Source organism: Haliaeetus leucocephalus, unplaced genomic scaffold (genome assembly GCF_000737465.1).
Source record: "Haliaeetus leucocephalus isolate CR32 unplaced genomic scaffold, Haliaeetus_leucocephalus-4.0 Scaffold656, whole genome shotgun sequence".
In the NCBI taxonomy this organism is placed as follows: Eukaryota; Metazoa; Chordata; class Aves; order Accipitriformes; family Accipitridae; genus Haliaeetus; species Haliaeetus leucocephalus.
In genome coordinates this window covers 13,394,957-13,421,066 of record NW_010973092.1, presented here as the reverse complement: position 1 = coordinate 13,421,066, position 26,110 = coordinate 13,394,957, and the positions used below count along the sequence as shown (strand labels likewise).

Below are 26,110 nucleotides of genomic sequence, written 5' to 3'. Positions count from 1 at the left end.
GTCGGCTCCTCATCCATCCCCAGGCAGAGCTCCATGCACTCCAGCTGGTCACTGACATAGAGGGTGACACCCTCTCCTTGTGTCCCCTGCCTGTCCTTCCTAAAGAGCCTGTATCCTTCCTTTCCAACACTCCAGTCATAGGAGCCAGCCCACCACGTCTCTGTGATGCCAATAAGATCACAGCCGTGCAGGCATGCACGTCTTTAACTCCACTTTTTTTATTCCCCATCCTACACGCATTTGCATAGAGGCATTTAAGCTGGGCCCCTGATGAAGCTAAATTACTGGCTGGAGCGGCTGGAATTCCTTTGTGCTGCTATAAGAATCAGACTTCCAGCTTTCCACCTATCGTAAATCACCACATTTTGTTTATTTCATTGGATAAATGTGTTTGCCCTTTTTGTATGTTTCTTATCAGACCATCTTAGATTTATGAAGCTCCTCTGTTTATTTAGCAGCCGGAACTTGTGCTATGAACTTTAATCATTGAACAGAAAATGGGCAGTGTTCCCAGTTACAGGAATTGCTAAAAGGAAACTGCTTCATTTGAAAAAATCTTGTTAGACAACCCAGCCAGTGCTGCTGTGGGGTGCACCAGGTTCCTTGTGAAGTATTTTTCTTCTTTCCATCCATTGGTAATTCTCTACAAAGTTGTAGAAAACCTTTGTACTGTAGGAAATTGTTAATCTTACGGCTCCAGCTGAATAGCTCTTTTAGGAAAAGAAAATGTGTTTCTTTACCAAATTCAATGCCCGTTGGGAGAGAGGAACATTCTGTTCACCTGACTGCAGGTTTGGGATTCTAGCAATTCCTGAACTCTAGACCTGTGCTAAGTAAGACTTTTCCTCTGATCTGAAAGGGGTCATTTGACCTTTCTGACTCACCATCTCCTCTGTAATTAGTGAATGGGCAGAACCTGAAGCTTTATGTGTAATGGATGTTTCATAAGGAATTATTGGAAAAACATTACAAATCTGTGACTACTGTGAGTTATTTCTGCTAACCTGGTTTCTTTAGGCTGATGTAGAAGACAACCAGCTGGGCAAGGCCCTTCTATAGCATTTTATGAGGAGAAAAAATCAGAAGCGTGTTCAATAAACTTCAGAATTGTGCAGGAGTTGACGTACAGAGAGGTAGGATTGCCCTGCAGAAGGGCAAATCATAGCAAACATTACATGAAAACTATACACAGCATCCAAATGTCTAGGATAGCCAGACAAGACATCTGCTTGCTCTAAACTGCTTCTGTACCCTCGTTTTTATGTTTTGAACAAACAAATTAAAAAGTGTTACTCAGAAAGTGTTTGACATGGGAAGGATTCACACTTACTTAGTTGATTTGCTATATTAACATTAGTATCTACTTTGTAGAGCAATGAATACTCAACATGCACCTGCTTAAATACTTTTCAAATAGAAATTGAGCTGGAATTTTTTTTTAAATGCGTAGTAACATCAAATTAACTTACAACAAACCTCTGTTCTTCATTGTGGTCTTTTATGTCTGTTGTTGAGAAAAAGGACATGCAGATAAGTAGAGTCAGACAAAAGAAGAAAAGAATGAAAAAATCAGAAATGAAAAACTAATGTAAGAAGGAAAAATTATTGCTACAATACCATTATTTAGTAAGCACCTCACATCTGGCATTAAAGGGATTTAAATAGTTAGGTTGTGGGGAGTTTGGGGCATTCTTTTTTTGAATAAAAAGTGGTTACCACCGGGAAATGCACAGAATTTAACTGCATGCATAACCTTTGCAGGAAGCTGTTATTTCACGTTGGTTTACAGATAAGGGTATCAGCCAAGTGCAAGGGTTTGCCTGACAGCAAGCATCATGGCTGGGTCTCCTTTACAGAAGGCCAGGAAAGTAGGTTAGCAGGAAATAGCCTTTGGCCTGACTCTGAAGCAATGCTTGGATGCATGAACTGTAGCAAGACACTTTATCTGCTGTATCACTGCTCCCCGTCTCATGATACAAACACTTAATTGAAAGGCAGTATTCTTCAGGCAATAGATGAGGAAGATTAAAAACTTAAGCAAAAATAAGACTCTGAGTCATTACAAAAAGCCTTTTACTGTCTGTGTGGCAATGTATCATGAGCATTTTCCCTCTTACAGAACAAGGCATAAGATGATTCAATTATTCATATTGAAAAAATAATTTCCTCCCAAAGAGTTAGAGGAACTGGGCTATTGTTGCCCGTGTAGTTTTCCCATTAACTAGTTTTAAAGCTTATTGTGCAGGTTTTAGTTTGCTTAGATGATTGAGAGCAGTTAAAGGATCAATTGTTGAAAATGTAGTGCCAAAAAAAGCTTGCTATTTCCTGAACCACTGAGCACTGATTTGTTGATGTAATAGTAATTTCTTTTCCTTGAACCTCATAGGCTTTTTTTTTTTAATTTAGAAGCTCTTTGTTTCTTACCTTAACTTTTCCATTAAACTTGAGCTTTAATTGCATTATTTTGCTTAATATTAAGGGGTTATTTATCTTCTGTTCTACCTTTTGAAGTTGTTTCTGTGCACTAAGCTCGAGATTTGTAATTACGTTTTGAGAGTTACAAGCTGGAAAGACCTGAAGCAAGTGTAGCTGAGATATCAGTTTCCCTCTGTCAGGATCCATATGTTGTTGTTGGAAAGTATCTGAGAAATGGTCATATAGTCAAAAACAATATTTTTTGGTGAAATGTCTAAATTTCTTGAATAAGATACTTTAAAACACCTCTGTTAGTCTGAACAACTTTCTGTCTTTTGCTGTGGAGATTATACGGCTAATGATAGAATGAAAGAGAACTTTTGTTGTAGTTTCTTTTTATTCCATGTAAAGATTCTATCTGAATGTGTTATATGGTGAAGTGACACTATGAAACTGTCTAACATTAATTTCTAGCTGTTGTGCTGTGTCTTTTAAAAAAAAAATACAGCAATGTGTCACCACCCCCCTATTTTCTGTTTCTGAAGCCCCACTAACCAGGAGGCCAGCCTTCCTAATGTCACTATTCACCCATGACGTGTTTCTAATGCAACAGGGAAGAACGTGCTTACGTTGAGAAATGCTGGAAAGATGTCCGAGTGGGGGATTTTGTGCAGCTGCAGTGTAACGAGACCATCCCAGCTGATATCCTACTGCTGTACTCCTCTGATCAGAATGGGATCTGCCACTTGGAAACTGCCAACCTCGACGGGGAGACCAACCTTAAACAACGACAAGTGGTGATGGGGTTCTCTAGCCAGGTAAGTCTGCTGAAAACGCAGCCCATGCCGTGCGGGGTTGGTCTGGGCCCATTTGCACACCAGTTCCAGCCACGAAGTGCACCGGTTCTGATGGGCCGGTTGCGCTGGTACAGCTATGAAAACATTTTGCTGTTGGAGCTAACACTTTGTATGGAAAGCAGCCGTTTGACCTAAAAGATTTTTGTTATTCTGGCACAGGCTCATTTGCTAGGCAGGTAGATGTATGGCAGTTCAGCTAGGAATTGCTCTAAGGCACACTAAGTTGTAATGGAATCTTTTATAGGAGTATAATAAGCAATTGAATAGGAACTCGAGGTAAATTAAAATGCAAAAAGTTAAATAAAAGTGATATGCTTGACATCAGTTTGGCTGTTAGCAGAGATTCAGTTTGAATGCTTAAAATCACCATTTTTTTTTCCATAGGCCATATCATTTCCTTTTTACACACACTTTACTGGTATGTTGTCTTGACTCATGTTTGATAAACCTGAAGTAAACAAGAAAATATGACTTAGGGAGAGTTGTATTTGTTACATTTTTAAATATCTTTTCAAACATAGCAGGGCAATTTTTCAAATAACACAGAAAAGAGGAATATTTTGTTCCATTGGAATCACTCCAGCAGACAGGAAATGCAAAAACCTGGCAGGTAATTCTAGGAATTACGTCCATTTGTTTAGCCATTAGTAGCAGTGCCATTAGGAGGATCTTTTGGGGTTATTGGTGGGTGGGACACAGCTGCCAGCGAGCACCCAGATTAATTAAATAAAAGTACACCATTTCCGTGGCCAGTTGTGGTCAGGTACTGTACTCCAGTGTTAGTTGCTCTTTGTTCAAATGAAAATCACTTCGCAAGCACAATTAAGGGCTTTCTCAGGTTGTGGATGCTGTAGTATAAAGCATACCTTTTCCAGCGCTTTCCAATGATGATTAGGGAGAGTTTTATTTCCTGAGACACACTGAAAATTTTTAACATGTAGAGATTTAGAAAAAAACCAATAAACTGGTTACTTAAATAGAAAAAATAAAACTGCTGCATTTGTGTCACGTAGTCATAGCATACACATTAGGTTTTGTATTTTTGCTTTTTGAGGAAAACAGAGTGTTCTGCTATCATACAAAATGCAAACTTTTTGCCTCGGTCATTTATAGTATGAGGAAGTCTTTCTTTAAATCAGAAAATCTCTGCATGTTGAATTATGCTTCAGACTGCCTATTCACATTTATTTTCCTTAGACTTTGATGTTTTGAACTAAAAAAAACCCAGTGCACTAAGTATCGTATGTACAGGTTTTAGTGTGCAAACTTCTTCCTTGTTCTTTGAGCTTTGTTTATTCCTGCAATTCACATGCTGCATAAAACTTACCCAGATTTAATTGTGTCTATAAAGTGTGACTCTTTAAGGAGGGAGGAAATACGTATGAACAGGGGTTAGTTTTTTGGTTTAGGATATGCTTAGCAACATTGAAGTCACCTATCTGTAAAAGACTGAGAGGAAGGATTATTATTTTTTTCCTTTTCTGCCATTTTCTAACTTGAATTTTCAAATGTAAAATTCTTGTCATCAAAAGAAAAAAATTTGAGACAACAACCATCCTTCTATACCCCTTTCTGGCAAGAACCTATTAGTTTTTTTCATTAGTAATCAGTCCTCCAGGCACCTTTTGCATCTTCCTGTTCTCCTGTTGTACAAATATTTGTAGCACAACCAAATATGTACTGATTTTCTTGTTGAGTTTACTGAGTTGAACAAGATTCAGCAGAGATGAACAATATCTCTTAAAAGAGATTCTAAAAATATTCAGCCACACGGGTCAGAAGGTATACAAAATGCCCTTATATTCATCAAGCTTTTATATTTCCTCCAGCTTTTTTTTTTTTTTAGATCAGATTCTCTACTTGCTTGTACTTAGATATTATATATATATTTAAAACAAAAAGAATATATGTATTGCTCAGGAAAAAAAAAGAACAGGAGAGAGAAAATAATGTAAAAATTAAAGCAAGTGAAGAAAAAATTGAGACTTGAGGACTGGCAGGGTAAGGAAGTCATCTTGCAGTCTGGCAAAGTTTTTGTGAATTCCAATGAAGGATTCCCAGGATTTTCAGTTTCTGAAGGAATCTAATCTCTGGAAGTCTCTCTTCATGTAGAAAAATGTAGGGAGGCCCAGCAGCAGACTTGATTTCCAGCTTTCCTAATGGGAGGAGTTTGGATTAAAGTGAGGTCTTTTCAGTTTTTTTAAAGATTTTATGGCACAGCAATAATGATTCTCTTTCACATTTCTCACATCTCATTTTTATTACATTTTCTTAATCTAAAATCAAATTTTGTCTATTTTTTTCAGTTAAGAAAAAACCACTACTTACGGCAGTCAAGTACCTCTCATGCTGTCTGCTTTCCAGACTGCTTCATGCAGTCCAAAACCCAAGCCTGTTTCCTTGAACACAGGGGAAATCAAACAAAATTGTGTCTCAGTTCAGCTCCAAGCTCTTTTTGAGTGAGCACTTAGCCTGAAAAGCTCTGTCTTGTTTTGTCTCTCCCAGTGGTTTAGACTTATTCTATTGCCTTCCCTCTTTTGGGTTTGTTTGTTTGTTTGCTTGTTCATCTTGGGGGGTATTTTTTCTTTTGCTATTAGTCTTGCTTTTAGTCTTATTTGAATGTGATATGTTTATTCAAGTGTGTGGGCTCCTATTTTATGATTATACTATCCTGGACGGCAACGTAACTCTTCTAACATATTTCAAAATCCTGATAAAACCTGAATTTCTTTTCATTTGAGCTTGCTTTTGGTTGAAGGCTGTTTTCCTTTCAGAAACAATTTGAACTATTTGTTACATTGACTTTAAATTAAGACAGATGTTTTCACTAACTGGCGTCTGTGATATCTGGTTCAATATGCAGCATTTTCTTCATTTCATTTAACCAGTTATTAGTCCAAGAGAGGAAAATCTGAGCTCTTTACTCAGCCCCTCCGAGATAAACTCCCTCTGCCTCTCCTCATAGTGCTCCAGCCCCCAACTATCCTGGTGGCCTATATTTAGCTGCTCTTAGTGTTTAGAGTTTCAAGGACTCATTGGATTTGACACTCATTCTCAGTGTGTTTCCTCTTCCAGAATACTTTGTTTGAGCCCGAATTTTTCCAAAACACCATCATCTGTGAAATGCCTAACAATGATCTCAATAAATTCAAAGGGTACATGTAAGTATTTGTTATCCATAAATATATTTTGTATCTGAACTAATATTTCTCTTGGAGGAACTGGATGGAAGGAACATATTTTGCAAAAATTGATGTATGTCACTATTATCTATTCCTGGATTCAGAAGTCAATATAAAATGTAGACTGGAAACTGTGTTTTGAGGCAAGGCAGAACCAAGACTTGACATTGAATTTGCGGTTGTTTCACACAAACTGTTCTCACAAGGCTTCAGGTCTTTTCAGAATTCAGACATAAACTCATTTATGTTTGACCTGAGGGTTAGGCTACGCTAGATTTTAAATCTAAATCCTTCCTAACGTTTAAGGATATTCAGCTGAATGGCTCTGGTTGCTTCATATTTACAGCCACAGGGAAAAGGTATCCAGGATCTAACAAACAAATCAGATTTTATCCTTACAGCTAGAAAAAGCAAGCAAGCAAGAAAAATCCTGCTGAACCAATGTGTTAAACTAGTATAAAAAAGTGTTTGGGTTTTTTTAGTGTAAGCCTATGCTTCTGAGGAAAAAGCCACATTCTCTGTTCCTTATGTTCTTTCTTCATTAAATAATTCTGGCACAGGCATAACAGAGAAATCTATACTAGAAAATTCAGCAGATTTAAGGCCATTCCTTGGCTATGAGGCCCATTTTTATGGCCTGGCTCATGTCATAAAATTCTCTTACCCTCCAATACAGGGCAGCTGTTTCCCAAGCCCCTCTTCAGACCAGTTGTTGGTCCACACTGATTCCCACACCACACCAGAGAATTGTCCAAAATACCTGCTGCCCCAGACCAAATGCATGCCCCATGTTATGCGAATAATTTAACTGTGTGAATGTGCCAGCATCCCTATGCATGCCCCAGCTTCTGTGAAGTTTACTAGTAGCTAAACTAGGAGTTAATGTCTCTGTAAGAATGCAGTGAGAATGTTGCACCTGGAGTAGCTAAAAACAGCCAGATCCTCTGACATGAGTAAACCAGAGGGTTCTCATCTATTAGCACTAGCTATGCTTAATCTGGTCTTGAGAATTTATGCCCTTTAAAAATGATGCTTCTATTAACAATGCCATTTCCCCTCTACTGTGATATCTTAAAAGGGAAGAAGAGGTCAAGTTTGTATTGATCACTGCCTGTGGTTGCTGGCTTTGGGTATAATCTAAATTGCAGCAATCCTTCCAATTAGCCTGCTCTAATACGACACAAGAGCACTGAGATTATAGAAACATGGGTGATATGTCATAAGAAAACACACACAAATATACAGCTTTAGGACCCAAGATTAGCTTCAAAAATCTTCAAATCTCTGTTGAAAGTCTGTAAGAGAAATCTCTTTCAGAAATGCTTATTAACTTACCTGCCTGGTGGAATATGGAATTAGCTGCCTTTCTCTCCCTGCTTCAGGGGCAGATGAAAGAATTTGCCGGTGAAAATTACTTACTAACAGTTAGTGGAGTTTCTGTTTTTGGTCTGCTGTTATTTGAGCTATTTTGTAAACACAACTTACTTGGAGCAGGTTACATTTTTCTCCAAGAAACCTTAATAAATTATTGAGGCTCTATTGCCTTGTTATAAAAGGGTAGCAGTACTCTCTCTGCTAAAAATGATAAGAAAGAACTTAGTGACATCCGCCTGACATGCCTGACCACGGCAAATTCTGCTCAAGGGGATGCAAGAAGGCTTCTATTTAATGAGTTTACCAAGGCTGAATCTAGATTCCCAGAAAAACAGCTTTCTTTCATTATTTTTTACAATTCTACCAGCTGTAGGTTGTTGGCATCCAAACCTTTTCACTCCTCTAGTTTGATGTCATGTAATCATGTGCAGCTGCACATAGACATAGGACTGTATTTAGCCCTGAGACAGCACCTAACCTTGTCTTCCATTTAAGTGATGCTGCAGTTCACTGGTAAATGCAATGGCAAATATCAAATAGAAAGTAGTAAAAGATACATAGTCTAGAAAAAATCTTTTTCTGATGCTGATATTTACATAACAAAACCAGATGGAGTGACTGAAGTGAAAAATCTCAGCTTTGCTAAAGATCTCAGGAGGAGCCTACCAGAGTGTATAATAAAAACTGTGAGCAAAAGTACTTTTATGCTTTCATTTTCAGAACCAAGTAACAAATAGCCTGCCTGATGGAGCACTGACCTTAAAATTTCCATTAAGCTTTCATTGGTCTCTTTTGCTAGCTGAAGGATCTGGTGTGTGATCGGACACCTTCAGCCAGGATGAAAAGTCTTCCATCCTGTGTGAGAGTGAGGAGGAGAGCCTTAGCCTAGAGACTGTTCAAGCAAACTGAGGTTCACAAAGATGAGAAGCCCTTTGGTGGCTGACGGAGAGACAGAGGCTCTTACATGGTGCAGATGTATTCATCTGAACCTCTAGCAGAATACAAACCCAGCTCAGGTTTCTAAAAGAATTTCATCTGAATGAAGTTGCATAATATATCTTGGCTTCATTTATGAGATACTGAACCTGCCAGATAAGGTATCAAGTGAAAGCCAAACTTGCTTCATATTGACATCATGATACACACACCATGCAAGCTGTCTTTAAAAGAGATAGTTGGGCTTCTCTGTAACTTCTTACTGGAGTCTTTATTGAAGCTGAGTGAAACACAAGCAAAATAGGGCCTTCACAGTTCCTTGATTTCAACTTGAAACAGACAGGCACACAAAAATTTTGCTTAACAGTATATTAGAATAGAAAAAGGCATTGCTTTATTTTATTTTCTTTCTTCCAGGGAGCAGCCAAATCATGAACGGATTGGTTTTAACATTGAAAGCCTCTTGCTTCGTGGATGTACAATCAGAAATACTGAGGCTGCAATAGGAATTGTTATATATGCAGGTAAGATGTAAATCTAGGTAAACATAGAATTTCCCTGTAAATATCCTTAAGTAAATACGTGTAGTCTAATATTGCACCACAATTTGACATTTTGTTTTAAGAACTGGTAGTGCATGGGAAAATTACGTAACTTTTTGAAGAAACGGTATTACTCATCCAACTCCAAAGCCAGCAAGTCCTGTGCTGGGTGTCTGGCAATTGACAGTATCCTTGTGTATGTCAAATATCTTACTGTCTTTGAAATATCTTGCAAAAATATCCAGACAAGTAAAAAATTGCTAAGGTGAGTTGAACTCTCATCTCTGCAGCTCTGATTATAGTACTAAGGGAGGTCTCACTGGCTCCTCAGGGCAGAAACTGATGCAGCTGAAGATCTACCCAAAAAAAAAAAAAATCACAAAGCCAAGCTGTGCCGGTGCCAGCACACAGGAGGCAGTGAGAACTGCAGCTGGAGGTGACAGAAGAGGCGGCAGCAGCACAGGTTTGTGCTGACATAGACGTAGTGTGTCCATGCAACCATGAATTTCATGCAGTAGAGACATGGACAAAGCAAGATAGCGTCAGTGCCCAGATCAAATGCAACGGTGCCAGATTCAGCAGTGGGTCAGTTCATCTTTTTCTCAGCATCTTTTACCTTTGGAATGTTACTACTGCTTTTACTCAGTGAGCATGATTTATCATTGGCTTTGCCAGCTGTGCCTTCTTCTGCTTCAGAAAGAGTGTATCAGCTACCCTCTTTATTTGTAGACTAAATAAAAGTCAATTTAAATACAACAATTAATCCTATTATTGGTTATTTTTACCTTTCCACTAGAGTCATTTTACCTGTTTTATGTCTAATCAGCAGCAAGGGGTTCAAGGCTAAGCCACCTAAGAGAAAATAGGAGTCACCATCTTTTCATGAGTCAGTTTAGACTAATCTCCACAATCCAGATTATTTTACCTGACAATGTACCATTTTATTTCACTACTGCAGAATTGGACTCTAAATTACTATAGCTCCCATAAGTTTCCAAAGTAGCCTTGACTTTGCGGGTCTTTCATTGCCTGTCTTTCTGAACACCACATGTAAGGATGGTGCCTACGAGCCAGAGAAGGAGAGCCAGAGCCAAACTCATCACCCATGTTTTTGGAAGTAGTTACTATATAAAAATCTCTGTAGGGATCATTGCCTATAGAATTGGAGTAACTTGTCTTCCCTTCTGTTAGGATTGCTATTTTTCTACTCTTTAGCCAAGATTTCCCAGTATGTTCCTTTGACCACCAGCACAGATCCTAATGTGGATCTCTGTTAATGTTGCTTAAGCTGCTAGTAGCAAAGGTTGGCGTTTTAAAGTCATTCTCGAGATATGGTATCTTTGATCTGAATAAGTCTTCAATTCAATTTCCAACTGACATCTTATTAATGTCAGTATAAAAGTTTATTCTTTTTCTTCTAAAATTAGAGTCACTTGAGCCAGTACCAGCTTAATTTCTAGGGTTCTTTGACATTGATTATACTCTGGCTTTTAATCGTGGTCTGTGACCTTTTCTGAACAATCAAGATCAGTCACATAATAAGATGGCACAGTCTCCATTTTTATAACTCTATTACTCCTCAAACTTACTTTCTAATGGAAGCCTTTCTGAAGAGTACAGCCATCCCTTAATGTGATTTTTTAGCCTGTGCAGTTCTCGTCTGACCCAAATATGGTTATACTTTTGATGACTACCTGAATGGTTCTACACAAAGCAATAGCGCTAATGCACAAAAACCTCATTACAGAGCAACAGCCAATGTAGTTTTCTCATTGTGATAGGGACAGCAGCAAGAATTGTATGCTTTCCAAATAATGAAGTACCAGAATGAAGTTTTAGATAAGCCCATCATCTTCTGGAAATAGAGAGGCAAGTTACTGGTGGGGTGGGTAGGTAAGGTGCTGTGTTGCACAGCATATGAAACTGTGAGGACTAGAGGAGAACAAAGTAGTTTGTTCCTCTTATTTCTGATATTCTGTTTCTTGCAAGGTGATGTCTGTATTACAGATATGTCCTTTTCCTGTTGGTCAGCTGAAGTGGAAGGGAATGATAGAGCTGATATTTGGAAAGAAATCTCTTCCCATTTTCTTCCTGAAATAAATCCATCAACATTTCCTTGAGGGTGTTCTGGGAGGGATTAGAGGCTTTTGTCTTGTTTTGTTTACAACACAAAAGATTCCATTAAGCCCAGCATAAAAGAAAAGTGAGGAACAAGATTCACACAGCTGCTGGAGGAGTAGAATTGCAGGCAGCAGTACCCTCCTCTTCTGTGTAGCTTGGTGGTTAGAGCATTTGTTCACCGAAGGGAAGACTTGGGTTTTGTTTTCAGTTCTGCCTGTATGGGAGTGAACGTACATCTCCTGCTTCACAAGTTGTACTCTGAATACCTTACCGTGTGGAACGAGTGGGTATGTACATAGACGTGAGTTGGAAAGGAAGGAGCACTGGTAGTATAAGCTGGTCCCACTGACATAGCTCCAGGTTGTGTAAATAATTACATATTCATTGGAACAGGAACCAAGGGTCCCAGCTCTTGGGTGAATGTCCTGAACATAAGGCTGGAGAGTAATTTTCTCTCTTGCTCTCTGCCTCAATTAATAACCTTTGATGTAAACCTGGAATGAATCCAGCAGGCACGATTGAATCGCACCTAACTTCCAGCTTTTGGTTCAAATCACTTCCCTAGAGAAAGCCAAAAGGTACCTTGGAAAACAGTCCCTCACACACATCACGCACAAACAAATGTAAACTAAATACAAGTCTGCAGGGTCTGTATTTTCAGGGAAAAGGACTGTAGAAATAAACATAAAAGATACCATTTAATATAGCAACAGATGGTATCCAGATATCCCAATTGTGGAGCCACAGTTTAGATAATATTAATAGAATAGAAAAAGCAATTTCTTCTTGGCTTCTTACAGCACTCCTCTTTTCCATTACAAATATACCAGCTCAATTCCAATTCAGTAAGTTTTAAGGATCAGGGGGGGGTTATTTCTTGTCCTACTGTTTTGTTAGCACTTTACAACCACATAGCGAAAAACTAACTAACATTAGTGTCTTTCACTGCTGGATCTGACATGTTGGATTTTATTTAAGTTAATACATGAAATGTGTCTAGTGGCTTTTAAATAGCTGCTGAAAAATATTCAAATGTAGGTTTCAGGAATCTGTATAGCACCTAATCAAGTTGTTTGTGAAACATAAAAATATAATATTATTGTTCTTTTTACTTTTATTCTCAAGGAGATTTTGCTTTGGAATATTTATATAAGCCTTGTGATCCTACTGAATCTGCTGCCTTTGGGAAAGTAAAATGTATATGACAGCTCAAATCTGTAATGTGATGGAGGTCTTTGCAAACCTCTAGATTTAGTCTCTGATATATTCTACTATTCAGTCAAATGAGAAGATAGGCATTAAAATTACTGAATGAAACTAGAGTCAAATTAACATCAGTCATGAGCATCCTGCTCTCCTTTTGTGAGAGAAATACTTTTTTTAAAAAAGCAAACTACAAAATATTACATAAATATGATGATATTCATTTGTGTGTTGAAGGTCATGAAACCAAGGCCATGCTAAATAACAACGGTCCTCGTTACAAGCGCAGCAAGATAGAGCGACGGATGAATACAGATATTTTCTTATGTGTGGGACTTCTGTTGGTGATGTGTCTTGTTGGAGCTGTAGGTACGAAGCACTGACAAAAATCTTCTTCTGTTTCATTGTTTTTTTCTAAATGGTGGTTAAAATTGATCTTATAGACATGAGTGAGATCCGATCTAGAGCTGAATGGTCTTGGGGTCTTTAGGCTCCTTGGTCTTTCAATAGACAAGTTAAAATGGCAAATCTGAGCAATTCAGATGGAAGAAAACTCATCCATGGCTATAAATATTTCAGATAAGACCCATCTCCACTGTGATAAAATATGTGTAAAGCAAGAAAGTGAAAGCCATTGGATTAATGCATTATAGAAATCGGTACTTGCCAACTGGGACCCTGTTCCTGAGTAGACATTTGTTCCTTGGTATAACAACAACAGTAAAACTTTTGTTTTACTTGTAGCTTTACCTTCATTTCGGTAACATCTTCCTCTGTTATGTTCAGGAGTGATGTTAGCCAGAGCTACCCAATTTACAATCTATGAGCTGCACATGACTAATTCATCCAGTTTACAGTCTCCACAGCTACCTTCCTTCTCAAAAGCCCCTTTACAGCAGGCTGTGACATGGATTAATTGTTTAGGTAGGAATAGCCTGCATTTTTCTGGGGTCCTTGCAAGAGAGCACACTTGAATATAGTAACTAGGGTTACCTGACTAGAGTTTTCTAGATTGCTAATCTCAAAAACATCAACTTCACTGCATGTAAGCACCTGCTTGCCTTCCAGATCTGATTGCAATCTGTCCCAGGCAGGTCAGGATTAATAAAATCTCATAATCCTGAGGAAAGGGCCAAATTTTAAGCCCACTGATTTTTGAATGGATCACTGCTGTAAAGAGATAAGAGAGGCTCCCATCAGCGTTTTTGTGTTCAAAGCCCCTTTTCTTTTTTATCACTTCCATTTCGGTGATAACTTTCTTAGTGCTACTGCTCTGATTTAGTTTTGCAGCAACAGAGTTAAATCATGTGGCCCTGTCAAGTTTTCCTGAACCTGCCCTGGAGGCATATGATGTGACACACCAGCCAGTCATCAGTGTAATACAATTAGAAGTAAAGGCCATCCAAAAAAGATGACCAATTGTACTGACTTAATCACTTTTTTAAATTTGCTGTTTCATGTTGTAGTGGGCTTTTTTGGCACAGAAATGGGATTTCAGTTTGACAACTGAGTTCTGTGTGAGGGAAAGAGAGAGACTTTCTCTTTGTTCCCTGGCTGCCATCATGTAGATTGAGAGACATGTCTTTGTCTGGTGTGTAGGGGCCCTTGAGTGACAAAGTCCTTTAATTTAAGGTTTAAAGTGGTCTCAGATTAAAAAGTCAGCATTTAAAAAACAATTTATCTGCTCAGGTTTAAAAAAAAAAAATAAAATATAAAATGTTCATAGTCCAAGTGAAACATGTAAAACAGTAACAAGTCTATTAGCTTTCATCCATTCAAAATGTCCCGTAGCTCTACCATGAGTTCTTGCTTTGCAACCTTGTCTGAATGTAGGGTTCTAGGAAGAAATATCACTGGTGGATTGGTTATCAGGATTTTTCTTGCACACAGTGAAAAACTGGGGTAAGAAGTGGCTTGTAGAACATAGTTGTCCTTGCTCAGATGTGATTGTGGTGTCTAGCAGCCAGAAAGTATTGCTGAAATAATTTTAATTCCTTTGGCAGCATTTTAGCAGGCAGGTGCTGCAAAACAACTGCTTGCTTAACCAGTGCTAATAGAAGCTTTATCAGAGCTGGATATGCAAAGTGGACTAATAGAGGGTTTTGGCATCTGGAGCAATGATGTAATGAGGGAAACTGAGTTGTTTGTCCTAGCTCTGTGTGAAGTTTCTGATGCTGTAAATTTAGTAGCATCCTTGAGCAAAGTTTATTTCAGTAAGGGCAGTATGAAAGGTGGCACAGTAATCGTGATGGGATGTGGTTAAGTCCTGAAATGGAAGCTTTGTTGTAGTAGTGCAATGATATCTACTGATATTTAAGACACAAGGGAAGAAGCAGTTTTGGGGTATGACTTAATTGAAGGGAATGTAAAAATGAGCTGCCCAGACTGAATTATAGGGGGTTTGTCATCTCTACACAAAGATTGAAATCAAGAATGATCAGGAAGGATAAGGAAGATTTCCGTTTGTCTGTATAAAGGTTATAAGGTTTCTTTCTGTTAGAAAGAGGAATGGGAGTCTTCAGAACTGAGGATTTTTAAAGATAGGTGGTAGAGATGGAGTCCTCCAGCAGCAAGATGCAGAATGAGGAAAGATCTCTGCAGAGCTGAGAGCCCTGGGGGACAACTGCTGAAGGAGAGGTGAATAAAAATATCCATGACCGCTCATTTCTTACTAGCATATCAATTATATGCATGTGCTACAGAGCTCTGCGTATACTTTGCATTCTCCAATAGATTTACAGCATTGCTCAGGGGCTGTTGCTTTGAAAATGTTCTTTCTTTTTAATTATCATAGCAGTCCATATCTGCAAATTTCAGAAGCTTTGTCAATCTCCTTACTGCTCAGCGTATTTCAATATTGTATATCATTTCTACAGGGCATGGCATTTGGACTGGAAACTTCTCAGAGTATCCACCTTATGATGTCCCAGATGAGAATGGCAATTTTCTGTCCCCAGTTCTTGCTGGTTTCTACATGTTCTTGACAATGATAATCCTGTTACAGGTAAAAGACAAAACCCTCTCTGCTACCTCCAAGGAAGAAGCTATTCAAAACCGAGTATAATCACTAATGAACAATTAATATCAACTAACAGCTGTGCAGTACCTTCTTAATCCTATTTGAAAATATTGCTAGGAGTGTTTCAAATCACCCAAGCAGGAAATAATGTCTCTTTTTTTTTTTTCTTTCTAACTGCAGATTTTTCTTTCTTGCTGTTGAAACCCCACAAGGATATAGATAGGAAGGACGTTTATTATATCTTTAAATAACTCCAGAATCTCTAGCATATGCAATAAAGAGGATGTTTACATCCAAATGTCAGCTTTTTTTTTTCTGCCTATGTCCAGAATTCCCAAATAAGGATGTCACTTAATATCTCAAGAAAACAGTGAAACAAAAATTGTCATTTTTTGCCAATGGGGAATAATAGCTAGATATGGTTCAGCTGGTTTAGGAAAGAAGCTAAATTAGAAGTAGGATACTTGTATATACAAGTCTGATTAAGCCTAATTGGGAGAGAAATTTTATGGGATGGGGGGAAAAAATCACATTTACTTTTCAGATTTCTTGATGTAACTGCTGAGATTCAAATGGACAGCGTTTCTTTAATATGAATGAAATGCGAACATAACTTTCCGAGCTGCTCAGAGATTCCTTGGGGGATTATTCTTCATTACGGAAACAGAATATTTGTGCATCTTGAGAATTCATTATTATTTCAGGGCAAGGAAGCTAGTGGGTGGGAAGTGTTGCGTGCAAAGTAATTGCTTGTGAAACTTTTTTACATTAAGAGTTAGTCTGTGCTAGTGCATCCTGTCAGAGGTTCAGGAGGGTAAGAGCAAGCATGCTCTGCAGTCCAGAAAACATGCTTTGTAAGAGCATCCTCTGAAAGACCCATCTTTGCATTTGATATTCTAGGAATTTTATCTTACATTTATTGCTTATTGTCCCTGTTTATCCATCTCTGTTATGTGCAGGATTTTTTTTCCTCCCCTGAACTATTATTATTCAGTCCTACAATAAGTCTCTAGGAAGAACTGTTTCTCTGAAAATTGTTAGTATATCTGTGCCAGGACGTTGCTGACAGAAAGCAATAAGACTTGTCCCACCCCTCACTGAGAATTTAAACTCTCTTTCAGGTTTTAATCCCCATCTCTCTTTATGTGTCCATTGAGTTAGTCAAGTTGGGCCAAGTCTTCTTAATTCACAATGACATTGACCTGTATGATGAAGAGGCAGATTTGCCCATACAGTGCCGCGCCCTAAATATTACTGAAGATCTTGGACAAATCCAGTATATCTTCTCAGACAAAACTGGGACACTAACAGAAAACAAAATGGTTTTCCGACGCTGTACTGTTGATGGGATTGAGTTTTCACATCAGGAAAATGGTGAGAGACATTTTTTTATATTTGCTTTTCTCTCTTAGCAAATAAATTTATTAATTTAAATATTAATATTTAAACCTACTGAGCCCTGACTGAATGTAGAGCTTTGTGGATTCATCTCCATTTTATGAGGGACTCCTGTTACGGAGATTCATGAAAGTGAAGGTGTTTTAAATGACTCAGAAGTCAAATGGGAAAGGTTTTCCAGTTCCCACTGCAGGCATCTCAGGCTTTGCCCCGCATTCAATACCCACTCGAGAATGCAAAGAGAACATTTTCTCTTTCATTTCTAAATGAATGCCAGCCAACTTATTATAAGCTCACAAACTGAGATTAGTTAGTAATTAAACTCAGTGGGTCCAAAAGTAATTACCACAGTCTTCTGTGTGATACGAAAGGTACAGCTACACATTTTCATGAGTTGACCCTAGCTGCAGTCCATATCAGCAGCCTCCTGGCATTTGGTGCTCTGAATCTGGGGGTTTGACTCTGGCCCATTCTTGGTCACTACTTTCTCTCTCTGCATAGTGCAAAGGATTTTATTAAGCTGGCAAGCAGCTGCCAAAAAGATGTTTGTGCTCTGTGACTGAAAACATTAGCAAATCTGTGAATTACCATATTTCACTCTCCTGTTTCAGTCAACTGCAAAATGCCCCTAAGGAGACCAAGCATTAGCAGAAGTCCATAAAAGTGACTGATTGCTTTGAAAATGCATTTTTGTTTTCTTGCAATAGTAAACATTGGGGAGTGGGAGTTGCCAGAAACTGAAGTGGGTAGTGAAGTTTTTCTGGTGCTGGATTTTGAGATGTTTTGGCTTTGGTTTAATTTGTTTCAGTTTTTTTTAACCAACCAAGGAATTCCTCCTTAGCAATGCTAAAAACAAAAGAAGAGGTAAAGTTTCATTTTCTCTTTTTACAGCCAGACGCCTGGAAACCCACAAAGAGTTGGATTTAGATGATGAGGACTTTGCAAAACTTCAACACTTCACTCTTCCTCCCACGAATATTGAGACACCAGCCACTTATAAGCAAAGGACTGTGAGACCTTTAAGGAGGTGCCAGAGTGCCAGGGCTCATTTTCAGGGACATACAAGGAATAGGTCACTCAGTCGTCGTGACAGCAACCAGTCTCAAGTGGCGTTCAGCAGTGCCATTGTGAGTACAAGCAGACTGAGCTAACACATTTTAAGTTCTCCTTTCTGTTGCATTTTGTGATGGGAAGCCAAGAGGCAGGCGGGAGAACTCCAAGCCCTCGTGGAGCTAGGAGAGGGAAAGGGGAGACAAAGCATCGGGGTCCTCGCTTGGGATGTGCAGGTTGCAGTCGGCGGGGAGCTAGCGAGGATTTGGGAATCTGCGTCCTCATATCAAAGACTGCAGCACAAGAGCGGGGGCACACGGCTGAGTTTTTTTGATGGTTGCGTGATAGGAGGAGGAGCCATGAATTTGGGGTCCAAGGACTGAGGCTGTGGTTTGTAACAGCAAGAGGTATTTTGCACAAAGCGGAATGAGCTTTTTGTACTGTTCTGGTACTCTAAAATGCCAGGAAAAATGAGGTGGGGATTCTGGGCTGGGATTGTGCAAGAGGAGCTAGGGATGTGAGTCTGGGCCTGGGTTTGCAGAAACAGGAGGCACAGATCCTCCTAGGAGATGATGGTCTGGAAGAGGGTATGGGTTTGAAGTCTGAGTTTGAACATAACTCAGAAAGCCACAAACTACTTCTGCTGCTAGCACTGCAACATACTGTCTCTGTTAAAAAAAGTTCAGCCACCCCTGCGCCGTGCAGGCAAAATGCCTAAGCTGCACTCTCCAGAGCAGTTCTGGGAGTTTGGTAGTGTGTCAAAAGATAAACATTGCATTTTTCAAGGCAAAAAATAGTGGCACTTCTCACAAAGATAATAGAAATTAAGCTAAAAGGGCTTATCAGAATAACCTCTTGAACTCTGCAAGATGCTGAAGAGCCTTGTCCTCCTTCAGTAGCCAGGTGGCCTCTGCCTCACCTGGAGTACTGATTTGGAAGTACATGTTGTCTGCATTGCAATTCTAGGAAAATCTTAGACTGCTGAATTTTAGATCTGAAACTTCCCAAAATCTAATACAACATAATTAAAGTCAGACTGTTCTTTTCTTCTTGAAAGTTTTTTAACAGACATTTCAGACAAGGCTTTTGTGGACTCTAGGAGAAGGTAGAACACTTTCAGGATTAGAATTCCAATTAAAATTAAATGCCTGGAAAACCCTTCCAAATCTTGATTTAAAAAAATAAAAAATCTAATAAATACAGAATTCTCAGAACTTTATTTTCTGCAGTTGTTCTTCTTGGCAAAGTTTTTAACTCACTGACTGGTTGTTTTGGAGGATGTAAGTTTAAGTTCATTATAAGATCCTACTTGCCTCATTCAATTCCTCTGTCATGTAGTGGATATTAGTCAGTACTCCTCCTGCTCTTGGAATATGGGAGTTTTGTCAGTTGTTATCCTAGCATTTTCCAGCCCAGTCCTCATGGGATGTTGAGAACCTCTCCATGGGTTCTTGAGAACCCATGGGTCATGCCTTTTGAGAACCTCTTATGGGTCATGACTTTTTAAGTGTGATAAAGGAATTTCTTGCAGTATATTTCCCCAGTTATGTTTTTTTTGCTGCCAGACCTCTTCATTTTCTTCTATAAATAAACTGCCATGTTGTGTGTGGGGGTTTTTTTTTCCACTGTAAAAGCAATATCTGAGGAACTAGTATCACACATCTCCTTTGTAGAGGAAGATTAAGCTGCTGTCATGGAAATAACCAGCCTCAGGTGCTAATAGGTGTCACTCTATCTGGATAAATCGTTTAACCTCTATGACAAACATGAAGATGTAGTAAAAATGGATACACTCGGATATTGCCCAGAAGCTGTCCTGTATGTTGATATCCTTCAAATGATGCATAGTAGTATCTTTCTTTACCAGCCAAGCCAATTCCCTATTAATAAAATGGGGATAATAAAATTTTCTGTGTCTCTATGGTTCCTGACCTTTGGAACTTACATCACCTTGTCTGATGCATTTGTATTTTGCTACAAATCTGGAGCATCTTAAGTGCTCCAGTTATACAGATAGTATTGTGGGCCTGAATGTATCTCAGGACTCAACGTTTCTTAAGAAAAATCCATCTTTGAACAATGTATGAGTGAAGACACAGACTGCTATTTAACTTGATTAATTTAAGGCTTGCAGAGCCCTTCTGGATGAATGGCTCTGCTAAAATAAATGCATTGAAGTATTCAGTAGCAGTCAATGATTGTCAAACACAATCCTCACTATGAAACTGTGAGACACAGCTTCTTCAGATCAACAAAATGCAAGAGAAAAAAAAAAAAACTGATTTATGTAATAAACAACATATCGTCCAAAGGCCAGCAGTTGGCATTGTACAATTTGATGTTGATGGCTTTTTTCTTAATAAATGTCGAGTTTCCAAGGGCTGACGTGCCAGCTGCATGAAAACTATTCATGAAAACTGGTAGCCTCAGGTAACAGTAAAATTGAAGAACTTTGCACTGCTGAGAAGACACAGTGGGTTTTGGGTAAGGGTTAGCACAGCATCTGCTATGAGCACCTGCATGTCAGAACTGTTGCCAAGAAAAGGATTTTAAAGCAAGAGGGGTTAACATAATAGTATCCTACAAAATGTAAAGAGTTTAATTGGAAAGTAACTGTGCCAAACAAAAGATAATCATTTACAAATGTCAAATTTATATGTGAACAGTTTTTAAAGGAAAATTATCTATGCGGTGATCACAAAATTTACTTACTCTCAATCAGCCTTACATGAATCGGTGATAAGCAGGTTGCATATGGTATTTTAAGTGCATTTGTACAGTGGTAATTGATTGTGCCTGCAAATCAGCACGTTTGAACTTTGTCTCAGTATTCTGAGCAGTTCTGCAATTAGGAGGCTCTGCAGCTACAGAATGTATTTCAGCCTGCCTGTTTGTGAGAGTGTTCTCTGCTTGACAAGTTTTGATGTTTTGCTGAAATCCGAGAAGCTCTTATCAATTAACATGTTCATTTCAGTGTGTCTCTGAGATAGAGGTGAGGATGATGGGTTTTTCATGGCATTTGATAAAGTTAATTAAACTGGAGCCTGCAGATCCTAGAAGAATAACTAAATAACATTGCTTGTCTTTTCTGGAGTAAAAGTAACACAGGTATGAAGCAGAGGCTAACTCCTAGGGCTTACCCTCTCACTTTGCTCCTTCCAATATTTTTGTCCGCAGTCTTCATGGTCCGTGGCAGTTTGTGGAGCCTCCTTACATAAAATTTATGCAGTTCATCAGAAACAATGAATCCTATGTCCAGTTACAGCTTCCAAAAATTCAATGGCAAAGTCTGTTCAGTGCGAAGGAGCTTGACCAAGTCTTAGACGATTGAAAAGCAAAGTCCTAGCTTATTGTCAGCAATCATTTCTCTTGCTATTCTTACTAAACATAAATAGAGATATAGAGATCTACCTATTAACAGTTGCACTCAGTCAGGAGACTGAGCTGAACAGATCTGTTTGAACACAAATTCAAGCTATTCCAAAAACTCACTCGAGAATTGCTGCCAAGTCTATGGTGTTTATATTGATTCCATAAAAATGTGCAATGTCTGTGTACATCTTAGGTTTTATGTGGAATGGAAAGGAAAGAAGAACGGTGTAGTCTTTACTTCAGAAATCTCCTAGGGTGTCAGAGGGAGAGAAAGATAGTGACTGATTTATTCATTTCATAAACATTTATGAGAAATCTGGAGGGAGGCAGACATCAAAAAATGACAGAATGGTTGAGGAGGGAAGGGACTTCCAGAGGTCATCTGGTCCAATTCCCCTGCTCACCTACAGCCAGTTGCTCAGGTTCGTGTCCAGACTACATTTTAATATCTCCAAGGATGGAGGCTTCACAGCCTCTCTGGGCAACCTGTGCCAGTGCTCAGTCACCCTCACAGTAAAAAAGTCTTTCCCGATGTTCAGATGGAACCTCCCGTGTTTCAGTTTGTGCCCACTGCCTCTTGTTCTGTCACTGGGCACCACCGAAAGAGCCTGCCTCTGTCCTTTTTGCACCTCCCTTCAGGTATTTATATACGTTAATAAGATCCTCCCTCAGCTTTCTCTTCTCTGAGCTAAACAGTTGTGGCTCTCAACCTTTCCTCATAAAAGAGATGCTCTGGTACCTTAGTCATGTTTGTGGCCCTTCGCTGGACTCTCCCCAGTATGTCCGTGTCTCTGTTGTAGTTGGTAGCCCAGAACTGGTTGCAGTACTCCAGGTGTGGTCTCACCAGCGCTGAGTAGAGGGGTCAGATCACCCCCCTGAACCTGCTGACAATACTTTGTCTAATGCAGCCCAGGATACCATCATTCCCCTGCTGCAAGGGCCCATTGCTGCCTCATGTTCAGCTCAGGGTCCACGAGGCCCCCCAGGTCCTTTCCGACCAAGCTGCTTTCAAGCTGGGAGGCCCCCAGCACATGTTGGTACCTCCCCAGGGGCAGGCCTTGTACTTCTCCTTGTTGAACTTCATAAGGTTCCTGTCAGCCCAATTCTCCAGCCTTTCGAGGTCCCTCTGGACGGCAGCACGACCCTCTGGTGTATCAGCCACTCCACCCATGTTAAACAGGACTGGACCCAGTATCGATCCCTGGGGTACACTGCTTGTCACTGGCCTCCACCTAGGCTTTGCGCTGCTGACCACCACGCTCTGGGTCCGGCCACTCAGCCAGTTTTCAGTCCACCTCACTGCCTGCTTGTCCAGCCCATACAGCAACAGCTTGTCCCTGAAGATCTGACAGTGGACAGTGTCCAAGGCCTTACTGAAGTCCAGGTAGAAAATATCCACTGCTCATGGATATGTCCGTATCTAAAGCGTCTAATGCAACTGGAAGAAGAACAGAGTTACCAGCTCTGTCACACCTCCTGTGAAAACAGAAACTGAATTTCATCCTGCCTGTCTGGCCCTCTGGAGAGACAGCCTTCAGCCCAACATTTTAGAACCTAGAAGGTGGCATTGGTCAACTTACTGGTTTCTTTGGGTACCTTAAAAGGAGACATGCCAGTATACTTTATTAATTTGCTTCCTTGTGGCAGCTGCAACTTCTCAGAGGGAAAAATAAAATAATGTATTATAAAACAACAGAGCTATGGTTGACAGGCAGACTTAAGGAAACTTTAAAAGAGTAGAAAAAATATAAAATGATAAGCAAATTTTGGAACAAGATAGAGAATTAATATTTACTCTGTCTACCTTTAGGTGTTCTTCTGAATTGAGATCGTGACAGCACATTTCCTTCTAGATTTAATAATTCCAATAAATGGTGCCTTGCTATTAGAAACATTTCATGAAGATTTCAGTTGTCCTATTGTCATCAGGTTTTAGTGCCATCAAGTAGAAGAAATGCTATCAAATTAATGAGGAAATCTTAAAACCTGAATGGCACTAGCCATTTTATAACATCAGCATTTTCACTAACAAAATCGCTAACATTGAAAAGGTGGTAAATTTAACTGATCGCCATCATCATTAACGCTGTTTTATTTCATTTTCTTGTTTCGTTTGTTTCCTTGGTTCAGGCTGGTCAATGAACAGCCTTGTTTGTCTGAATTTGGTTTTATCTCCTGAAGTTCCATAAGGCTGGAAATTCAGCTCAGCCTTGCTTTCACTGAATGTGAAAAAGAAAAAGAGAAAAACTTTTCTGATAAATATTGATTTTTGTATTCTTTTTTTTTTAAAACCTCTCTCTGCCACAATTGACCTGACAATTTTCTGTTTTTCCAGAGGAAAATTTTGAGTTCAGAAAGTTTCTGTTTAAGTGGAATATCCATTAGTTCATTGTCATTTTTGGCAGGTATTGAGGATATAGATGCAAAAGAAATTTGGTGGGATGATGATGGATAGGTTAGGCTGAGATCCACGCATAATAATTTGTGAGGTTCATTCTCAATGTGGCAATGCATGAGGAAATTACACGAATAGCTGGGCACACAGTCAGTGAGTTTCTAATCTTTCATATTTTGAATTTAATATAATTCCCAACATAACTGTTTTGACGGTTTTGTCTGCATGTATGTGTTCTTCAACAGAATTGTCCAGTTAAGCTATCCAGGATTGCTATGCTTACAAAGCACAGTATTGGCAACAGACACAGTTACCTGCAGTAACTGCCTGCTACAGTGCAACATTGTGAAAGGGTTTCTAAAGAATGACAGCTTTAATTTTTCAGCCTCTGATTGCTTTTGAGAGACCTGAGAAGATAACTAAAAAATCAGGCTTATCCTCAGTATGTATCACTTTGCTAGAGAAGGGACTCCATCTATACTTAAAACATTTCCCCATATAGGAAACAAAAAAGCATGAAAACACTGAGCCAAAGGAACCAGAACCTTCTGCAGCAGAGAAAGTGCAAAACCTTCTTTCATCTTTGGATTTCAATTGAGCTCTGTGCTGCAAAATGAGCAGTAGATTTATTTGCAATTATTAGAATGATTTAAGAACTGCTATTCACTTTAGCAAGTAGGAGTTACAATGCAACATATTCAGCTCAGGAGAACACAGCTGTGAAGGTGGTTGATTGGCTTCTGTTGCATATTTAGGGAATTTAGGAAAACTGTGCCAGACTGAAAGAGGTGAGGGTAATAGCTGAGATTAACTAGAAAGAAGCTAAATCACTTTAGCAGTTCCTTAAAGAAAGCATGCAAAAGTGTTGGCTCACAGGAAGGTGTCTTCTAAATTTGGAAGCTCTTGTTAAATATGGCCCGGAATTAAATCCAAACCAGACTCTGCTAACATGAAATTTCCATTAAAAGTAATACTCCCGTAGCCTTACATCAAATTAAATTGTAGGTAAGTGACACTGTTATGTAGTTTGGTTTGCAAATTTAGGTTTGATTACAAAGAGAGTGGTCGTAAAATTACAGTAACATTTCAGAAACAGATCAAGTATGTATGTATGTATTTATTTATTTATTTATTTATTGTAAAATCTGAGGAAGAACAGGTTGAGACAGCTTCTCTTTCTGGGTGCAAAGCAAAATGACTCTGGAAACAAAAAGTGATACTGTTGTAACCAAGCCATAAGCGCAATATATTCTCTGTTGAAATAATAATCAGCTCCCACACTGAAATGGGAGATCCCAAGTCCACTTCCATCTGGAATGCCCTTTAATTCAGTAGTCAGCAGTTTCAAAGTTGGGGGATACAGTGTAGATTATTCTTGATTTTTAGGAGATCTCAAAAGAAATAAAATTCTGAAATCATCTTCCGTTTCAAGATGCATTTCCTTCTAATAATCTAGTTATGCAGCTTTTAGAAATGTAGATTTTTTTCCCTAGATGTTCAGTACAAAAGGCATTTACCTTACATAATTCTAGGTATAAATTCAATAAGGGGCAAGAAGAAGTTATCAAGTTGATAGTTCTTCCTTGAGGACAAAGGTAAACGGGAATAAATCTCATTAAGTACTTTTTCTTCCAGGAAAAGGATGTGACTCCGGATAGTAGGCTGCTGAGGCGAGTAAGAGAAGCTGCGTTCCAGACTGAAAATCTTTCTCCTTTTATGCATATGAAGACTTCCACAACCTTTATGGACTTTTTTCTTGCCCTTGCCATCTGCAATACAGTCCTGGTCTCCACAGCTACTGAGCCAAGACAAAGGGTAATCTAACTTTAAGTATATGAGGAAAACAGATTATGCTTCCATTTAACAAGACAGAGCAGTGTTCAGTGAAACCTGAAATGGTGAAAAATAGTTTGTTTGGGAGTTCTCTTCTAGTTCTTTTACCTTTTGTGTAATATCTGCTGTTTCCCTGCCTGTGTATATCCCTTCCTAACATGGCTTTTTATGTTTGATGAATAGCTATGGCTACCCCAGTATCCGCACTTTTTCTTATAGATTTTATATTACATATACTGTAAGAAGTATGCTGAAGATACTGGGTTCTCTCTGATCTCCCAGGCCATTGACAGAACTACAGGGGGCTTGGTTTCATCTCTGCTTCAGAGGTAGAGATACAAATCACCATCAAATTTGGATGCCAACTCACCTATGACTCCTCTACTGAATTCCCCCACCACAGTTAAATAGGA

General features: G+C 39.1%; 1 protein-coding gene across 1 annotated transcript in view; it reads left to right on the top strand.

Annotated features, from left to right (window-relative positions):
* The window catches only part of ATP10B (ATPase, class V, type 10B), a 56,838-nt gene that overhangs the window by 12,860 nt on the left and 17,868 nt on the right, over positions 1 to 26,110 (top strand). Inside the window, exons 3-10 of the mRNA XM_010579116.1 lie at positions 3,029 to 3,233; positions 6,348 to 6,433; positions 9,182 to 9,288; positions 12,868 to 12,999; positions 15,507 to 15,634; positions 16,771 to 17,023; positions 17,939 to 18,174; positions 25,500 to 25,679. Coding sequence (XP_010577418.1) covers positions 3,029 to 3,233; positions 6,348 to 6,433; positions 9,182 to 9,288; positions 12,868 to 12,999; positions 15,507 to 15,634; positions 16,771 to 17,023; positions 17,939 to 18,174; positions 25,500 to 25,679 — 1,327 coding nt within the window. The remainder of the gene's footprint in view (positions 1 to 3,028; positions 3,234 to 6,347; positions 6,434 to 9,181; positions 9,289 to 12,867; positions 13,000 to 15,506; positions 15,635 to 16,770; positions 17,024 to 17,938; positions 18,175 to 25,499; positions 25,680 to 26,110) is intronic.